This window comes from Patiria miniata, unplaced genomic scaffold, assembly GCF_015706575.1.
Source record: "Patiria miniata isolate m_02_andy unplaced genomic scaffold, ASM1570657v1 HiC_scaffold_22, whole genome shotgun sequence".
Lineage (NCBI taxonomy): Eukaryota > Metazoa > Echinodermata > Asteroidea > Valvatida > Asterinidae > Patiria > Patiria miniata.
The window spans coordinates 7,115,497-7,128,568 of NW_024037061.1; the positions used below are offsets into that span (position 1 = coordinate 7,115,497).

General features: G+C 40.1%; 1 protein-coding gene across 1 annotated transcript; it reads left to right on the top strand.

Moving 5' to 3' along the window:
- Positions 1-318: 318 nt before the first annotated feature.
- LOC119730453 (probable ATP-dependent RNA helicase DHX37) lies at positions 319-12,331 on the top strand. Its single transcript, XM_038203369.1, has 15 exons — positions 319-418; positions 1,702-1,767; positions 2,090-2,168; positions 3,632-3,777; positions 4,321-4,365; positions 4,699-4,764; positions 4,951-5,107; positions 5,509-5,576; positions 6,317-6,369; positions 6,817-6,977; positions 7,665-7,802; positions 8,776-8,870; positions 9,526-9,599; positions 11,135-11,232; positions 11,934-12,331. Exons 1-15 carry the CDS (start codon positions 413-415, stop codon positions 12,017-12,019), a joined length of 1,338 nt encoding a protein of 445 aa, XP_038059297.1. The 5' UTR covers positions 319-412; the 3' UTR covers positions 12,020-12,331.
- Positions 12,332-13,072: the final 741 nt, after the last annotated feature.

Here is a 13,072-nt window from a genome sequence, read left to right on the forward strand (position 1 = left end):
AAGGAACTACCGGTACATGTACACTCTTTGCTGCACAGGCAAGGGTACTAGCGATACAGTGCTGTTTCACATGATGTGTTGATCTCAACGAAAGGTCACACAGTTACTTTGAGCTTCATAAAATCTGTTTGTTTTACTGGCTACAAATTTGAATGCAGGTACGTAGGTGCTTTTAAACATTTCATTAATACCCAACATCAATAGGCCTACATGAAATGTTGCTGTTTGCTGAAAAGAGGAATATAATCTGAGATTCCTTCAAACTGTTAATGCACCAGTAACCCATACGTAAATTTCATTGTTTTTTTGTTTTTGGTACAGACTCTATTCCTCTGCCGTGTTTTCCAGTGACTTTGAGACATTTGATCCGGCTGAAATCACAAGGAGACCAGTAGATGATCTGACATTGCAGATGAAGGTACGTACATCAGTCCATGTAAGACCTGGGCCCAAGGGCGGATCCAGAACACAACTTGGGGGGAAGGGCAAAAAATTTAGGTACCCCAAAAAAAGGGTTAAAAAAAATTACATTGAGGGGTTCGGGGCCGTCCAAGGCCCCAACAAATTTTGGATTCTAGATGCTCTGTGGTGCGATCTGAGGCAATTTCTGACCACTTTAACATTTTTTGAGAAAAAGATGGTGGTGAATGCAGTACCTGCCTTTATTGCGATCTTGCTTTTAAAAAAAGGGATCATGGGGGGGGGGGGGGGGGGCATGGCCCCTGTTGGCCCCCCCCTCTGATCTGCCCTTGCATGGCCAAGTTTTATGACTAAAGAGAACTACAGAAGTCTGTGCTTACGATTGCCAAAACAAACATTCTGCGCTAACCATGTAGCCACCGAATCTTTAGTTACAGGATACAGACTAATTCGGCCAAAGCCATTTTCTGAGGTGGAACCAGGCTTGTGCGAGTTGTGATAGGTAGTATGCATGTACTCCGATTTCAACAGGGGTGTGTGTGCCTCATCTTTAAGAAGGCGCGCGAGAGGACGTGGAACCACCTCAAACATGGCTTCTCATTTTGTTCGCTGGATTAGTCTATGCTTATGTGTAAAGCCAAAATTCCAAGCTGAACTGTGAAATAATGCTAACCATAGGTTCACCATTTTCTGCTACAGTAAACACAGATTTTTGCTCTTGTATGGTAACAGGGACATACAGGTTTGAAGGTTTTTTAAATTGCAGTGGTTGCTAGGTAACCTTCTCCTTTTAGTCTGATGACCTTATTCTGATGGAGACACTAGAAGTGTATTCAGAGTAAGCTTAGTCAAGCTCAGTTTCGCACCCTATGCATGGTAACCAGCACATGGATGCAGTGTGTTCCTCCAATGGAAGGTAGTCACAAAGTACCACTTCAGCTATGGACCTTTATCATGCTGCCACCATTTCAGTCATGTTCCCGGTATCCCATTACAGTACTGAATGATAATGCTTTTTGTGCAAAAAGGAAACAGACTATTTTTTCTTCCAGCCTCGTTTTGGTTACTTTGATTTGAATGGGAAAAAATCATGATGGCCATATCATAATTGTGGTCTATTTAGGTTGAATTAATTGCGGGCCAACGTAAAGAAATCAGAAAACATTGAAAATCCGACAAATCTCTGATTGTTGTTCAATGTTGATGCGGACAAAATCTTCATATACATATATGTACATGTACATTGTATCATTTAAAACATCAATTGTTGTTACTTCATAGGAAATGGGAATAGACAAGGTTGTGAATTTTCCGTTCCCAACACCCCCAGAACCTGAAGCTTTGAAGGTAAAGTAAATACAATATATATTTTGGTCGGATTGATACTTTCACAAATCGATAGCCTTCTGATTTATGTATGATTTTTAAAATATGATTTTGTTTTTACACGTCCTGCAAAATGGATTGTAAGAAATATTTTTTAAACGAATGATTGTTTACATTTGTTTGTTTTAACTTTACAAATTTCAATATTGAAAATGTTCTGTTGTAGCTAGACCATGTTCATCTCTCAGAGAATATTTTTTGTCAGATCAGTTTATTAATCTGTTTCCTTCAAATTTTAAACAATTGTTCATGAAATAATTTCACAATTGTTATATGTTTGCAGGCGGCAGAGAGGCTTTTGATATCGCTTGGCGCATTGGAAGTTCCTCCGAAAGTGTCAGGCTTCAAAGCATCCAAAAAAGGCAAGAAATTCTAAACTTTCAACAGTCACACTTTTGACACTCCATATAGTTTAGTTTAGTCCAAAATTTAATGCAGTCATTGTGGACAAGCATTACATTCACTGTGTGGACTTCCGAACAAAAGATGTCCACATAAACCAGGTAGCAGTGACATTGTGTGGACTTGCCCACGTCCACACAAGGTTTTCCCCTCTCTGAAAACAGGTTTAGAGGCATTTTTGGGTTAGGTTTATTCGTGGCAAAATGAAGAGAAACACTAAAGGGAATCATAGAAAAAAATTTGGTTGAAAAGTTTACACAGTTTAAGAAAAATGAGTTTTTTTTACTGGTTTTTCTTAACTACACGAAAAACAAAGGAATGTCCATACTAGGTATGTAAGACAAACATGGGTGTGCATTTATTTGCAACTATCTGTCAGTAACCAACACTAACTAAAAAAGAACCCAACAATTTCTGTTTGTAAAGTTGAAATTCTTTTTAAAAGTCTAATTCAGTTCACTTGATATGAAGTTCTAATCTATTTTAAAGCCAAGAAAGATTTGAGGCTTTGCATGGTGGAGATACTAAATAATGAAAGGTTTGCGGAAACACCATGTGCGAATAATTTCTCAACTAAGAGAATGGTTCTGAAAAGAACCAGAGGTATAAACTCGACGTTCCGGTCAGTATGCTCTGACCGTCTTTGGCTGAGAAATTATTCGCACATGGTGTTTCCACAAACCTTTCATTATTTTAAAGCCATTATAAGCGTGGAGTGTCTCAGGTCAGGGAGATGTAAAGTTCATATTGGGTTTTACATCATCAGTTTACATGTACGTACTTTGAAAACACTAAATGCTGAGGAAAAAAAACTCAATCGGTCTCGTTCTCAAATAACCTTACAGGCAGAACACAAAACCTGTTACGCAAATGTACAAATTTAAATGAAGTTACGTTGTGACAAAGGTCATGAGCATACCTTGATCTTTGACACAATGTGGGTTTAGGGTTGAAAGAGTGACATTTTTTCCTGTCTCTGTTACCTTGGTACTTTGTAATTTGCCATTCAAGTATCATTGAGAATGATTTCAAACAATTTTTTATTTGTAAGGTAGGTAGTTTGCTATTCATAATCACTGTTGGAGGACGATGCATTACAGAGTGCATCAGAATGATATAACAGGGACAGGAACATTTTGGACTCCATGTTTATCAGGGGTGTGAAATCTCAGCTTTAAAGCGGATTTAATAATTTTTTGTTTTGGATTGCAGCTTTTTTCCCTCACTTGCTCTGAACAAAAGTACAGGATATTTTCAAAGTTCAGCTTTTTTACACCATTTTCGGCTGTTTTCAGCTCTTTCTATCATGGTCACTCACACTCGTGGTTTATAGAACGACCCATATGAGTGTGACAGACAGTGTTCAAATTACAACATGACCTACTATCATATCTAATATTATTTTCGATGTCTTTCCTAACAGAATCCTTTGGTACAAGGATCACCCCTCTCGGTAAGACTATGGCTTGTTTTCCTGTGTCTCCGTGCTATGCTAGAATGATAGCCATTGGTCGACAGGAAGGCTGTCTACCGTACATCATCGCTTTGGTGTCTGCTCTGACTGTCAGGGTGAGTGTCTGAAGACCCAATTTGTCTGTGATGTTAAGCGTGGAATTTTCCGCAAACTTAACCTCAGATCCTTTCACAGTGTCTGTAAGCAGTATGAATAGTAGAAAGAGCACACTAACTTATGGCATTAATCTCTCTGTGATTTGTCGGACACATTCGAGGGCGCTATTTGAAGTGGGTAAACTCTTTTGCATTTACCCAAGTTTATCCACTCCGAAAAAGCACCGTACTATTGTGTCCACCATATTTGAACAAGGCTAAGGTCTGGGCCTCATTTTAGAGGCCCGTTTGTTGGAAAAACTACCAAGCAAATGTATGTGCCAAACAAAATTGTGTTAAACTTTGGAGATGAAACTTGGCCAAAAAGTATTATTGCAAGAATGTAGTTAAGTCAATTTTCAACACCCCCCCCCCCGGAAAACCCAACTTATCTATGTTTCCCACCCCTGGAGTACATACTTCAGAAGGATACTTGTTCCAATGACACTGTCTTATAAAGGTTATTTTGGTTGTTTTGGTCATAACTTGTGTTTTCTTTTTCAGGAAATCTTTGAAGTTGGGGATTTGCAGAGCGATGTTGCAGAGGAGGTAGGCTTTGTCTTATTTTTAAGATGAATACTTTTTAGTATGATTTTATCAGTTGTCTTACATCTTTCTTCAACTTTACTCATTTTCATGAACTCACTCATGATGTTAAAAAAAGTCATCCAAATAGATTTAGGTCAAAACAAAATGAACAAACCAAAGTTAATGAACAGGTTCAAAGTATTGAGTACCTTAGACTTAAAAGAAGTTGAGAAATTTTAAGCAATCAGTTGTAAAATTTTAATGCTTCCAAATTATTATTCTAACTGTGTTAATTATCTTGTTTAAAAAAAATGCAACTTTCAATCACAAATCAGCATTGTATTGTTTTTTCAGCTGAAGGAAGAGCAGAGAAAACACAGAGCAAGAGTCGCACACAGCAAGCGTCTCTGGGCTGGAGTGGTGAGATGTTATTTTCATTTGGATTTTCTTTATGGTTTTCTTTTTCTTTCTGGTATAGTGGGATTTTTTTGGTTATAGGCAGATCAGCATTGTAGCCAAGGTAATCACAAATCCATCACAAATTGCCGAGTACCAAGTCAAGTCACGAGCTAAAGTCTCAATGAAATCTGTTGTTCTTGTTGCCAGGGTGATTCGCTGCTGTTAGGAGATCTGATGGTGTTGCTAGGGGCAGTGGGTGCTACGGAGTTCGCTGGATGCACGCCATCTTTCTGCGCGGCTCATGGTCTACGCTACAAAGCGATGGCTGAAATCAGGAGACTACGTAGGCAACTCACCAATGCTGGTATTAAAACTTGATGTGATGCTCTTTGTTAAAGTCTTATACAAAGTAAGAATAAGACAAGGCAAGCCCTTAAAGCTGGTCCCAGAGTGCACACAATTCAATTCAGTCGATTTAGAATGGCTATTCACTGGATGTCTTTTCATCAATTGGTGTACGCAATGGGTCAGATGTAGTCCATTCACTACTGGGTAATCCTATACGATAGCACTGCCAGGATCCCAAGTGACAGCGAGTCAGTCAGTCAGTGACTCAGGCACAAGCCAAAAATATGAGAAGTAAAAATTTTAAAATATGCAAATAAAGTTCAAAATTAAAACATTACTTTTTATAGCTAAGTTATTATGTTATACACACTTTAGGGTGTAGCTTGAAGTGCATTTTCCTGTTACTGTCTGTTGTAGTGAACTCAGTGCAGTCGGATTACGAGGCCGTTCTGGACCCAAAGATGAACCCCCCTAATGCAAAGCAGGTAAGATCCAAAACATGGAAAACACATCTAAGCTGAGTTTGCTTAAAAAGATGGTAAATTGTGTAGACTTAATCTACAGTACATGTAGCTAGGCCTATACTAAAACATATACATTATCCAATTGCAAGTCATCACAAGCCATAAAAGGTGGATCACAATAAGTAATCCAGTCTCAAGCCAGGAAACAAGCCACTATTACAAACGATTGGTGATAAAGAAATCCCTTTGTCCTTGTTCTGCCCCTCTTGCTTGTGACCCTATGATTGTACCTGTGAACAGGGGTGTAGCTGGAGGAGTGTAATTTGTGTTTTTGTCAACCAACCAACCAAAATGTGTGGGCAAAAGTGTTCATTGTATGCCACGAAGAGAAGTGCTACCTATTCGCTCTTTTCACACTTTGCCATGGGCATGCACAGCCTCGATCTGGCAACTTTACACAATAAATATAGCTGGTTCAGTGATCACTGAACCGGCTATTTTTATTGTGTCCAGTTGCCAGATTGAGGCTCTGCATGCCCAATGGCGGAGTGTGAAAAGAGCGAATAGTCTGATATTGTCCAGTTCCATCTGCGTTGAATAGTCCCCCCCCCCCCATTAGTTGGTGAAACCTACCATTATATTGAAAGGGTTTTCATGGCGCTGATGCCTAACAACTTCTCCAGCATTTACTCATTGAATTTATGTTGGTCTCAAGATGTAAGTATAAAGTGTCCAGTGATGTGTGTTCTGGTTGGTTGCAGGTGCAGTTGTTGAGGCAGATTGTGCTGTCTGGCATGCCCCATCACGTGGCAAGGTGAGAAATGCATTTTAAAAAGGGAAAGTCCTACCGTCTTGAAAATGGATAATGCAGAGTGCGTTTTTAATTTTAATTGGAATTTTATAACAAGTCTGTATTAGACAGTGAAATCACACTATTGCGGCTGGTTCATACTTGGATTATAAGCAAACATGAATTTGCAACGAAGCGGAAAGTGTTTATGCTACCCAAGTGAACAAGTTTCTGGCACATTTCACTGAAAAGCAGTCTTTGATGTGGGATTGATGATAATAACGGGCTTAAACATAGCTTGACTAAACACATGACTGCGAATGTATAAACTCTTCAAAGGATTGTAGTTTGCACTTTTTTTCAGCATTCTCGATATTTGTACATATAAATGAGGACACATTTACATTAATAATGATTATTAACGTTTCCAAGAAATGAAAATAAAAGTAAAACCTTTTTCTTACGTTGAAGGAAAATGCCACAAACAGAGGAGCAGAAAGACAAGAACGCCTATCAGAGTATGGGCATAGAGGGCGCTGTTTTCATTCACCCAGACTCGGTACTTGTCAAGAAGCAGCCAGAGTTTGTGGTTTACCAGGAGGTCATTGAGACGTCCAGACCCTACATGAGAGGTTGGAGTTGTTATTATTATTGTAGTGGAATTTCTTTTTCTTAAAAATTTGAAATGCTTCATGCTGTTTCTGACAACTGAGGGCGCTGTTGGTGTGATGTCACTTCAGTTAGGCTGCATCCGAATCAGCTGTCTAGAGCTAGATCTAGGTCTGCGTCCATTGAAAATACGTGGGGACTCACTGACAATGGACGTGGTTGTAGCTCTGGAATCCCGTTTCGGACACGGGCGTATATACTCTACACTTGAAATATACAAATACATTTTTGTGAAGTTTTGGCTCAGTGGCTGCCATACATTTTGGGATAACAGAGAAAATATATGCAACATAGTTTGGGGTCAAGTAACTAGATTCCGTTGCCATCGCAGGTAAAAAAAGTTTGAAACCACATTCAATGATTGTTTCTTTCAATCAAAACAATCTCTGGCAGAAGAATTTCGCGATGTATTTGGGACTAGTACTATCTTCACTTTGAGCAAAGTTTTCTCCTAAATCAATGGGTACGCTTTTGAGTACTTACCAAGGTTCCTATGTGCCTTGAACTATGGTTAAACATATCGTTGGGTGCACCCCGAAGTGACGTATCATCTATGGTTTTTGTGCACACGATACGTCACTTCGTGGTGCGACCGACAACATTGTTCAGTCCTGAGGTAATCATATTTCTTTCTTCTTGTCCCGTTTCAGGCGTGTCAGCGATTGAGTCGGAATGGCTACCAGTTGTCCTCCCTCACCTGTGCACCTTCTCCAAGCCGATGGAGGAACCGGCCCCATCTTACCACGAAGCAACAGGGACAGTGCACTGTCACATGACCAGCACATTTGGTATGTGGAGACATAAGGTTCTACAGACATTTGCATGGATAACAGGCAGTTTATTTACGTGTCTGTGGGTGTATTTGAATATTTCCTGTTATTTATAAAAAAAAAAAATTATTGTGAGATATGTATACTCAAGACACACTCCTCCATGTTTTTTGAAAATATATGTTTTGGATATGTTTGTACCTCGGACAGAGGAGGACTATTGAGGGCCGGTCTCAATGCATATCCGGGACGACTTTCCCGCAAATGAAAATTTCCTTGGAAAATATCTATGACAAATGCAGAGCTTCTTCCGGACAAAGTGAATGATTCTACCCGCAGCTTGCTGGAACTCGTCCCAGATATGAATTGAGACGGGCCCTTAAACATCAACAATCCGAGGGTTGGGAAGAATTGGAGAATCCCTTTTCATAAATTCTTTTTTAAAAAAATGGAATATTTACAAATGCAGCTATTAACTTGGTATAAAAAAGTGCAGTAGAAGGTTACTCTACTGAAGGAATATAGCTGGGTGTGCAAAACATTGTCAAGTTGATTCAACTGGCCCATATCGGACAGTTGGAGCAGTTACAATTGTTTTTCTGTCACTAATTCAGCCAACTAAATTAGAAGTGCATTTTGTTAACCTTATTGGTTGAAGGAGCCCGAAGTGCATACATACCTACCAGTAGCGTATCCAGCTTTGGATGTCAGGGAGGGGGGGGGGGCTGGCTAGTACCCACCTTCCAAATGGGGGCAGACTGCCCCCTCTGCCCCTCCCCCCCCCCCCCCCCCCCCCCATTGGATACGCCACTGATACCTACGAACATTGTTCCTCCTAAAATTGGTAGGCTCCTAATTTTGTTCACCAAATTAGACTAAAGTCCACACAAACGTTGTTCAAAATGCTCTGGCATTCCTGACCACATATATATGCTGACAATGCTGGGATTTTACATTCAGTTGTTGATAATGGATTTATTTGTGTTCTCAGGTCGTAATGCCTGGCTGTTGCCTGCCGTTGATCTAGAGTATCCCAAGAGTCTAGAGAGATTCAAGTGGTTTGCTAGGTTCTTACTGGAGGGAAAGGTAAATATTAGGTCTTGGCTATTGCATGTAGTTTGCATACAAGCAAAACTTGATTGCATTACTAAGGGAATTAATGTGTGCTCGGCTGGTTTTAAACACTCTGTTTAAGACTGGTTGGAGTCTGGATGCTTCGGCTCGGGTAATATCAACATCCAGACTCCAACTGGTCTGAAGCAGAGTGTTTAAAACCGACCAAGCACACATTTATTTCCATTCATAAATATCTTTTCTTTAATAAAAAATATATCAAAACTGTTCAGTCCAAAAGTCAAAACAAGTAAAAATTATAAATTTCCAACGATTTTGTCAATAATTTTACTTCTTGTTTTTCATAACACCCCTGTAGCTATATTATGGTAGTGTCCATGTCATTAACTACTCCTAAAACCGGCCATGTGACAGGCTCTCGACCAATAGGGATGGGTAAACTGTCTTAGGTCATTACGAATATAAAATATGCTTAAGTAAGCACAACATTTTCTCTCACAGTGTGTGTTGAGTTTTTTTCACAAATGGAAGTAGCATGAAATTGGATCTCACACATACTATCTGTCCTGTCCCAGAAAAAAAATTGTCTTTTTTTGGGCATGCTGAGGTTTTTCTGTGGATGACACTATGTAGATAACACTTCTTGTCTGTACTGATTTGGTTGTAGGTGATTCCATCATTGAAGGATAACACCTCATTTTTTCTGTCGTCACCCAGCACAATGATCAAAACCTGGGCCAAGTAAGTACCACTGTTAACTTACAGAAAGTCCTTTCCAGAAAGGTTCCTGAATCATCCAAAATCCACCAGTGTGAAACATTTGAGTACTTCAGTGGGCATCACGTGAAGTAATAAACCTTTTGTAGATGATGTCACATCTGAGGGTACCTCTGTGGTACCAATGGGTAGACAGTTTGTACTCTCATTGTCACTGAATTTCAAGAACAAAAGTTGCCCTCACTGAGGGCCCATTGTGCAAGGGGTCTATGCGCTCAATGCGTGAACAAGAGAGGGCTCTATTTTACCACTTTGAAAGCCCCATGGACGGGACACACCGTGTGCACACACAGTCGTTGTTTGCTATGCTTCCAAGGATCGGCTTTGTTGTTTTACTTTGTTCCCTTATCTAAACCTTTCCCATAGACCAAGCACGCAAACCGGCATTCGAGGATAAAGGGACCTTCGATCGAGACCACAAAAGAAGCTTTGTGCTCAATTTGTGTGTGATCCTTGGTCGTAAAGCCATGTAGGAGCATACCGGTTCACGTGTGTATTGCGTGAAGTACGCAAGGGTTAGTTTATCTGAATGTGTACAAAGCCAAAGCATCGCCAGGCGTCGTCAGCAACATGTTTGAATGTCTCTCCCAGTGGTCTCCCCAAACTCTCTCTTTCAATAGCATTGTGGAGGTACATGTGCAAGGAGCCCATGGTACCTGGGCTTACGTCTCTTCCTTAATCCTGCAAAATCCTTACTCACACAAAAAAGTTGGATTTTGAAGGATTTGGTACAAATGTACCAAATGCACCAGTACCAAATTACATGCTCGAGTCGCACATTGTACTTCCTTATGTGTTGGACATTTGTCCAAGTATGCCGGATATTGATTAAGGTCGTGATTGGTTAAAGCATACTGGGGGCGGAGCTTTACGATTCGGTCAATTGGAAGTCTAGATCTCCATGTGACATTTTTCAAGATGGCCATAAATTTCATAAATAGCTGGCATTGGCATTGACAAACATTATAGCTTAAGAGTTGCATCCAGGATAAATTGAGGCAAGTTTAATTTATAAGTTGCAAGACTCTGATGAAATTTGTTGGAATCATCCTGTAATTAATATTAATTTATAAACAATGCTGATAAGTTCATTATGGGAAGTTTCCTGTTAAATTGTTCAGTATCTTGCAACGAATTAATGATACAGTGAGCATATTTGCCTGTTCTCATATATTTCATTTCATTTATTATTTTGTAAACGGTTGCCATACCTAGAAATAGAACAAACGGATATTCCTATAGCTTTTTCCCACGTGCTGCATCTCTTTGGAATTACTTACCTGGTGCTTGTTTCCCTCCAATCTTTGATTTGTCCTGTTTCAAGAGGAATGTCAATTCCTACCTTCAGTTTTCCTGAGTACCTACACACATGTACTCTTCTTTGGATTTCTCTTGTAGCGTTGTACCTGGAGTGACTTGTTCAGGGTAAATATATATGCTTTCAAAAAAACTTAAAACTTATCTTGGATATTTATTGAGATCCCTCATTTTTTTCCAAGATTACAGCCTCGGACGGAGACCTTTCTCAAGACACTGATTGCTGAGGATGTTGATTGTAAGGATGCCTTGATAAAGGCCTGGAGACAAAATGACAAGTGTAAGTACAGAGATGTCACATGTCATCCGATCCGATCAAACGTGACACTTAGCCAGGGTACTTCTTGTTTTAGCAACTTTTCTTCTGAAATTGTCTTTCGTTGACGTTTCACACGAAATGATAAGAACATGTATGTAGGAGAGTTGCACAGAACCTATGCTTGGACAGTTTGAGCAGAATTGGAGAGAAAAAAATGGGAGAAAACTGCAAATACAAATTTATGATCAAATGCCTTTTATTATGGGCCATATCAGCCTCGGTCTAAAATGTTGGCCACCGGTATCAAATGAGGGAAATAATCGTCATAGCGATTTTTGGAAAGGTATACACCTCCAGAGTCGGAAAATATGTGATAACATTGCAGCAGTGGCAGCTTTTTGGGTGTTATCCCCCTTTTTTTTCAAATTTGTCCATCAAAATGCTTGTTACCACTCTAGGGGCGGCATACCTTGCGCATGCGCACTATAATCATTTATGCCCTGGTTTGATACTGACCAAACCCCCAGGCTGACGGCCTATTATGGGTTTTGAAATTTGACACTCCATCCCGTTCCTGTACAGGAAAGGGTAGAATACAAAAAGTGCTCCAGAATTGTGAGAACTATATATCCACAGATTTTTATACTGTACATGTATCGTGTAGGCCTAACAATTAATCCTGCTTATTTCATTCTCAATGATATCTTTTGTTATTGCTACAGATCTGCTGAGTGCATACTGTGACTGGCTTCATCGTGACAAGCATGCGGAGGTGATGCTAAAATGGCCGCCAGTCCAACTGGGCTAGTCTGCCCACCACGTGCCAAAAACCTCAAATTGACGTATTTGTTCATTTCTAGAGATGGCAGGCTCTGAAAACAAAACTTGCAGCATTCATGAACTGCTTAGTCGCCGTTTACCAACTACTTTGCAGAACGCCGAGGCCAAAGGGTTACAGTGTCTAATCATGTGCGATGGTACACGGGTCCAACCCCGACTGCAAACATGGTGTGTGTGTTCTTGGGCAAGACACTTTACTACAATTGCCTCTCTCCACCCAGGAGTATAAATGGGTACCTGTGAGGGTAGAGGCCAGATTGCGCTAATGCTTGTGTTCTTGGGCAAGACACTTTACTTCAATTGTCTCTCTCCACCCAGGAGTATAAGTGGGTACCTGTGAGGGTAGAGGCCAGATTGTTCTGATGCTCGTGTTCTTGGGCAAGACACTTGACTACAATTGCCTCTCTACACCCAGGAGTATAAATGGGTACATGTGAGGGTAGAGACCAGATTGCACTAATGCTTGTGTTCTTGGGCAAGACACTTTACTACAATTGCCTCTCTTCACCCAGGAGTATAAATGGGTACCTGTGAGGGTAGAGTCCAGATTGCACTGATGCTTGTGTTCTTGGGCAAGACACTTTACTACAATTGCCTCTCTCCACCCAGGAGTATAAGTGGGAACATGTTAGGGTAGACACCAGATTGTGCTGATCTTGAGCTACTGCAGAAAAATGGCCGCATTGCCTGATGAACAGGGGTATTGGGTAATAAGTATGAAGTGCTTAGAGACTTTTACCGCATGATTATTGTTAGTCCCAAGGTGCACGTCACAACACTAGAAGATTGACAGATTACAAGGCTGTTATATTTGTGAAGTATGCAATGTACAGCATCCAAATGTCAGCTCTGGAATTTGCACAGTGGTTATTTTAGCCCACATTTTTAATTTTCCTTTGCTATATAGTGTCCATATTCATTGGAAAATATGGTAATATATATTATGTAAAGGACCTTGAAAGATGAGGATTGTGTATTATTTATTTTTTCCTCCATGCTGTACGGATGAAAATTGGACTTG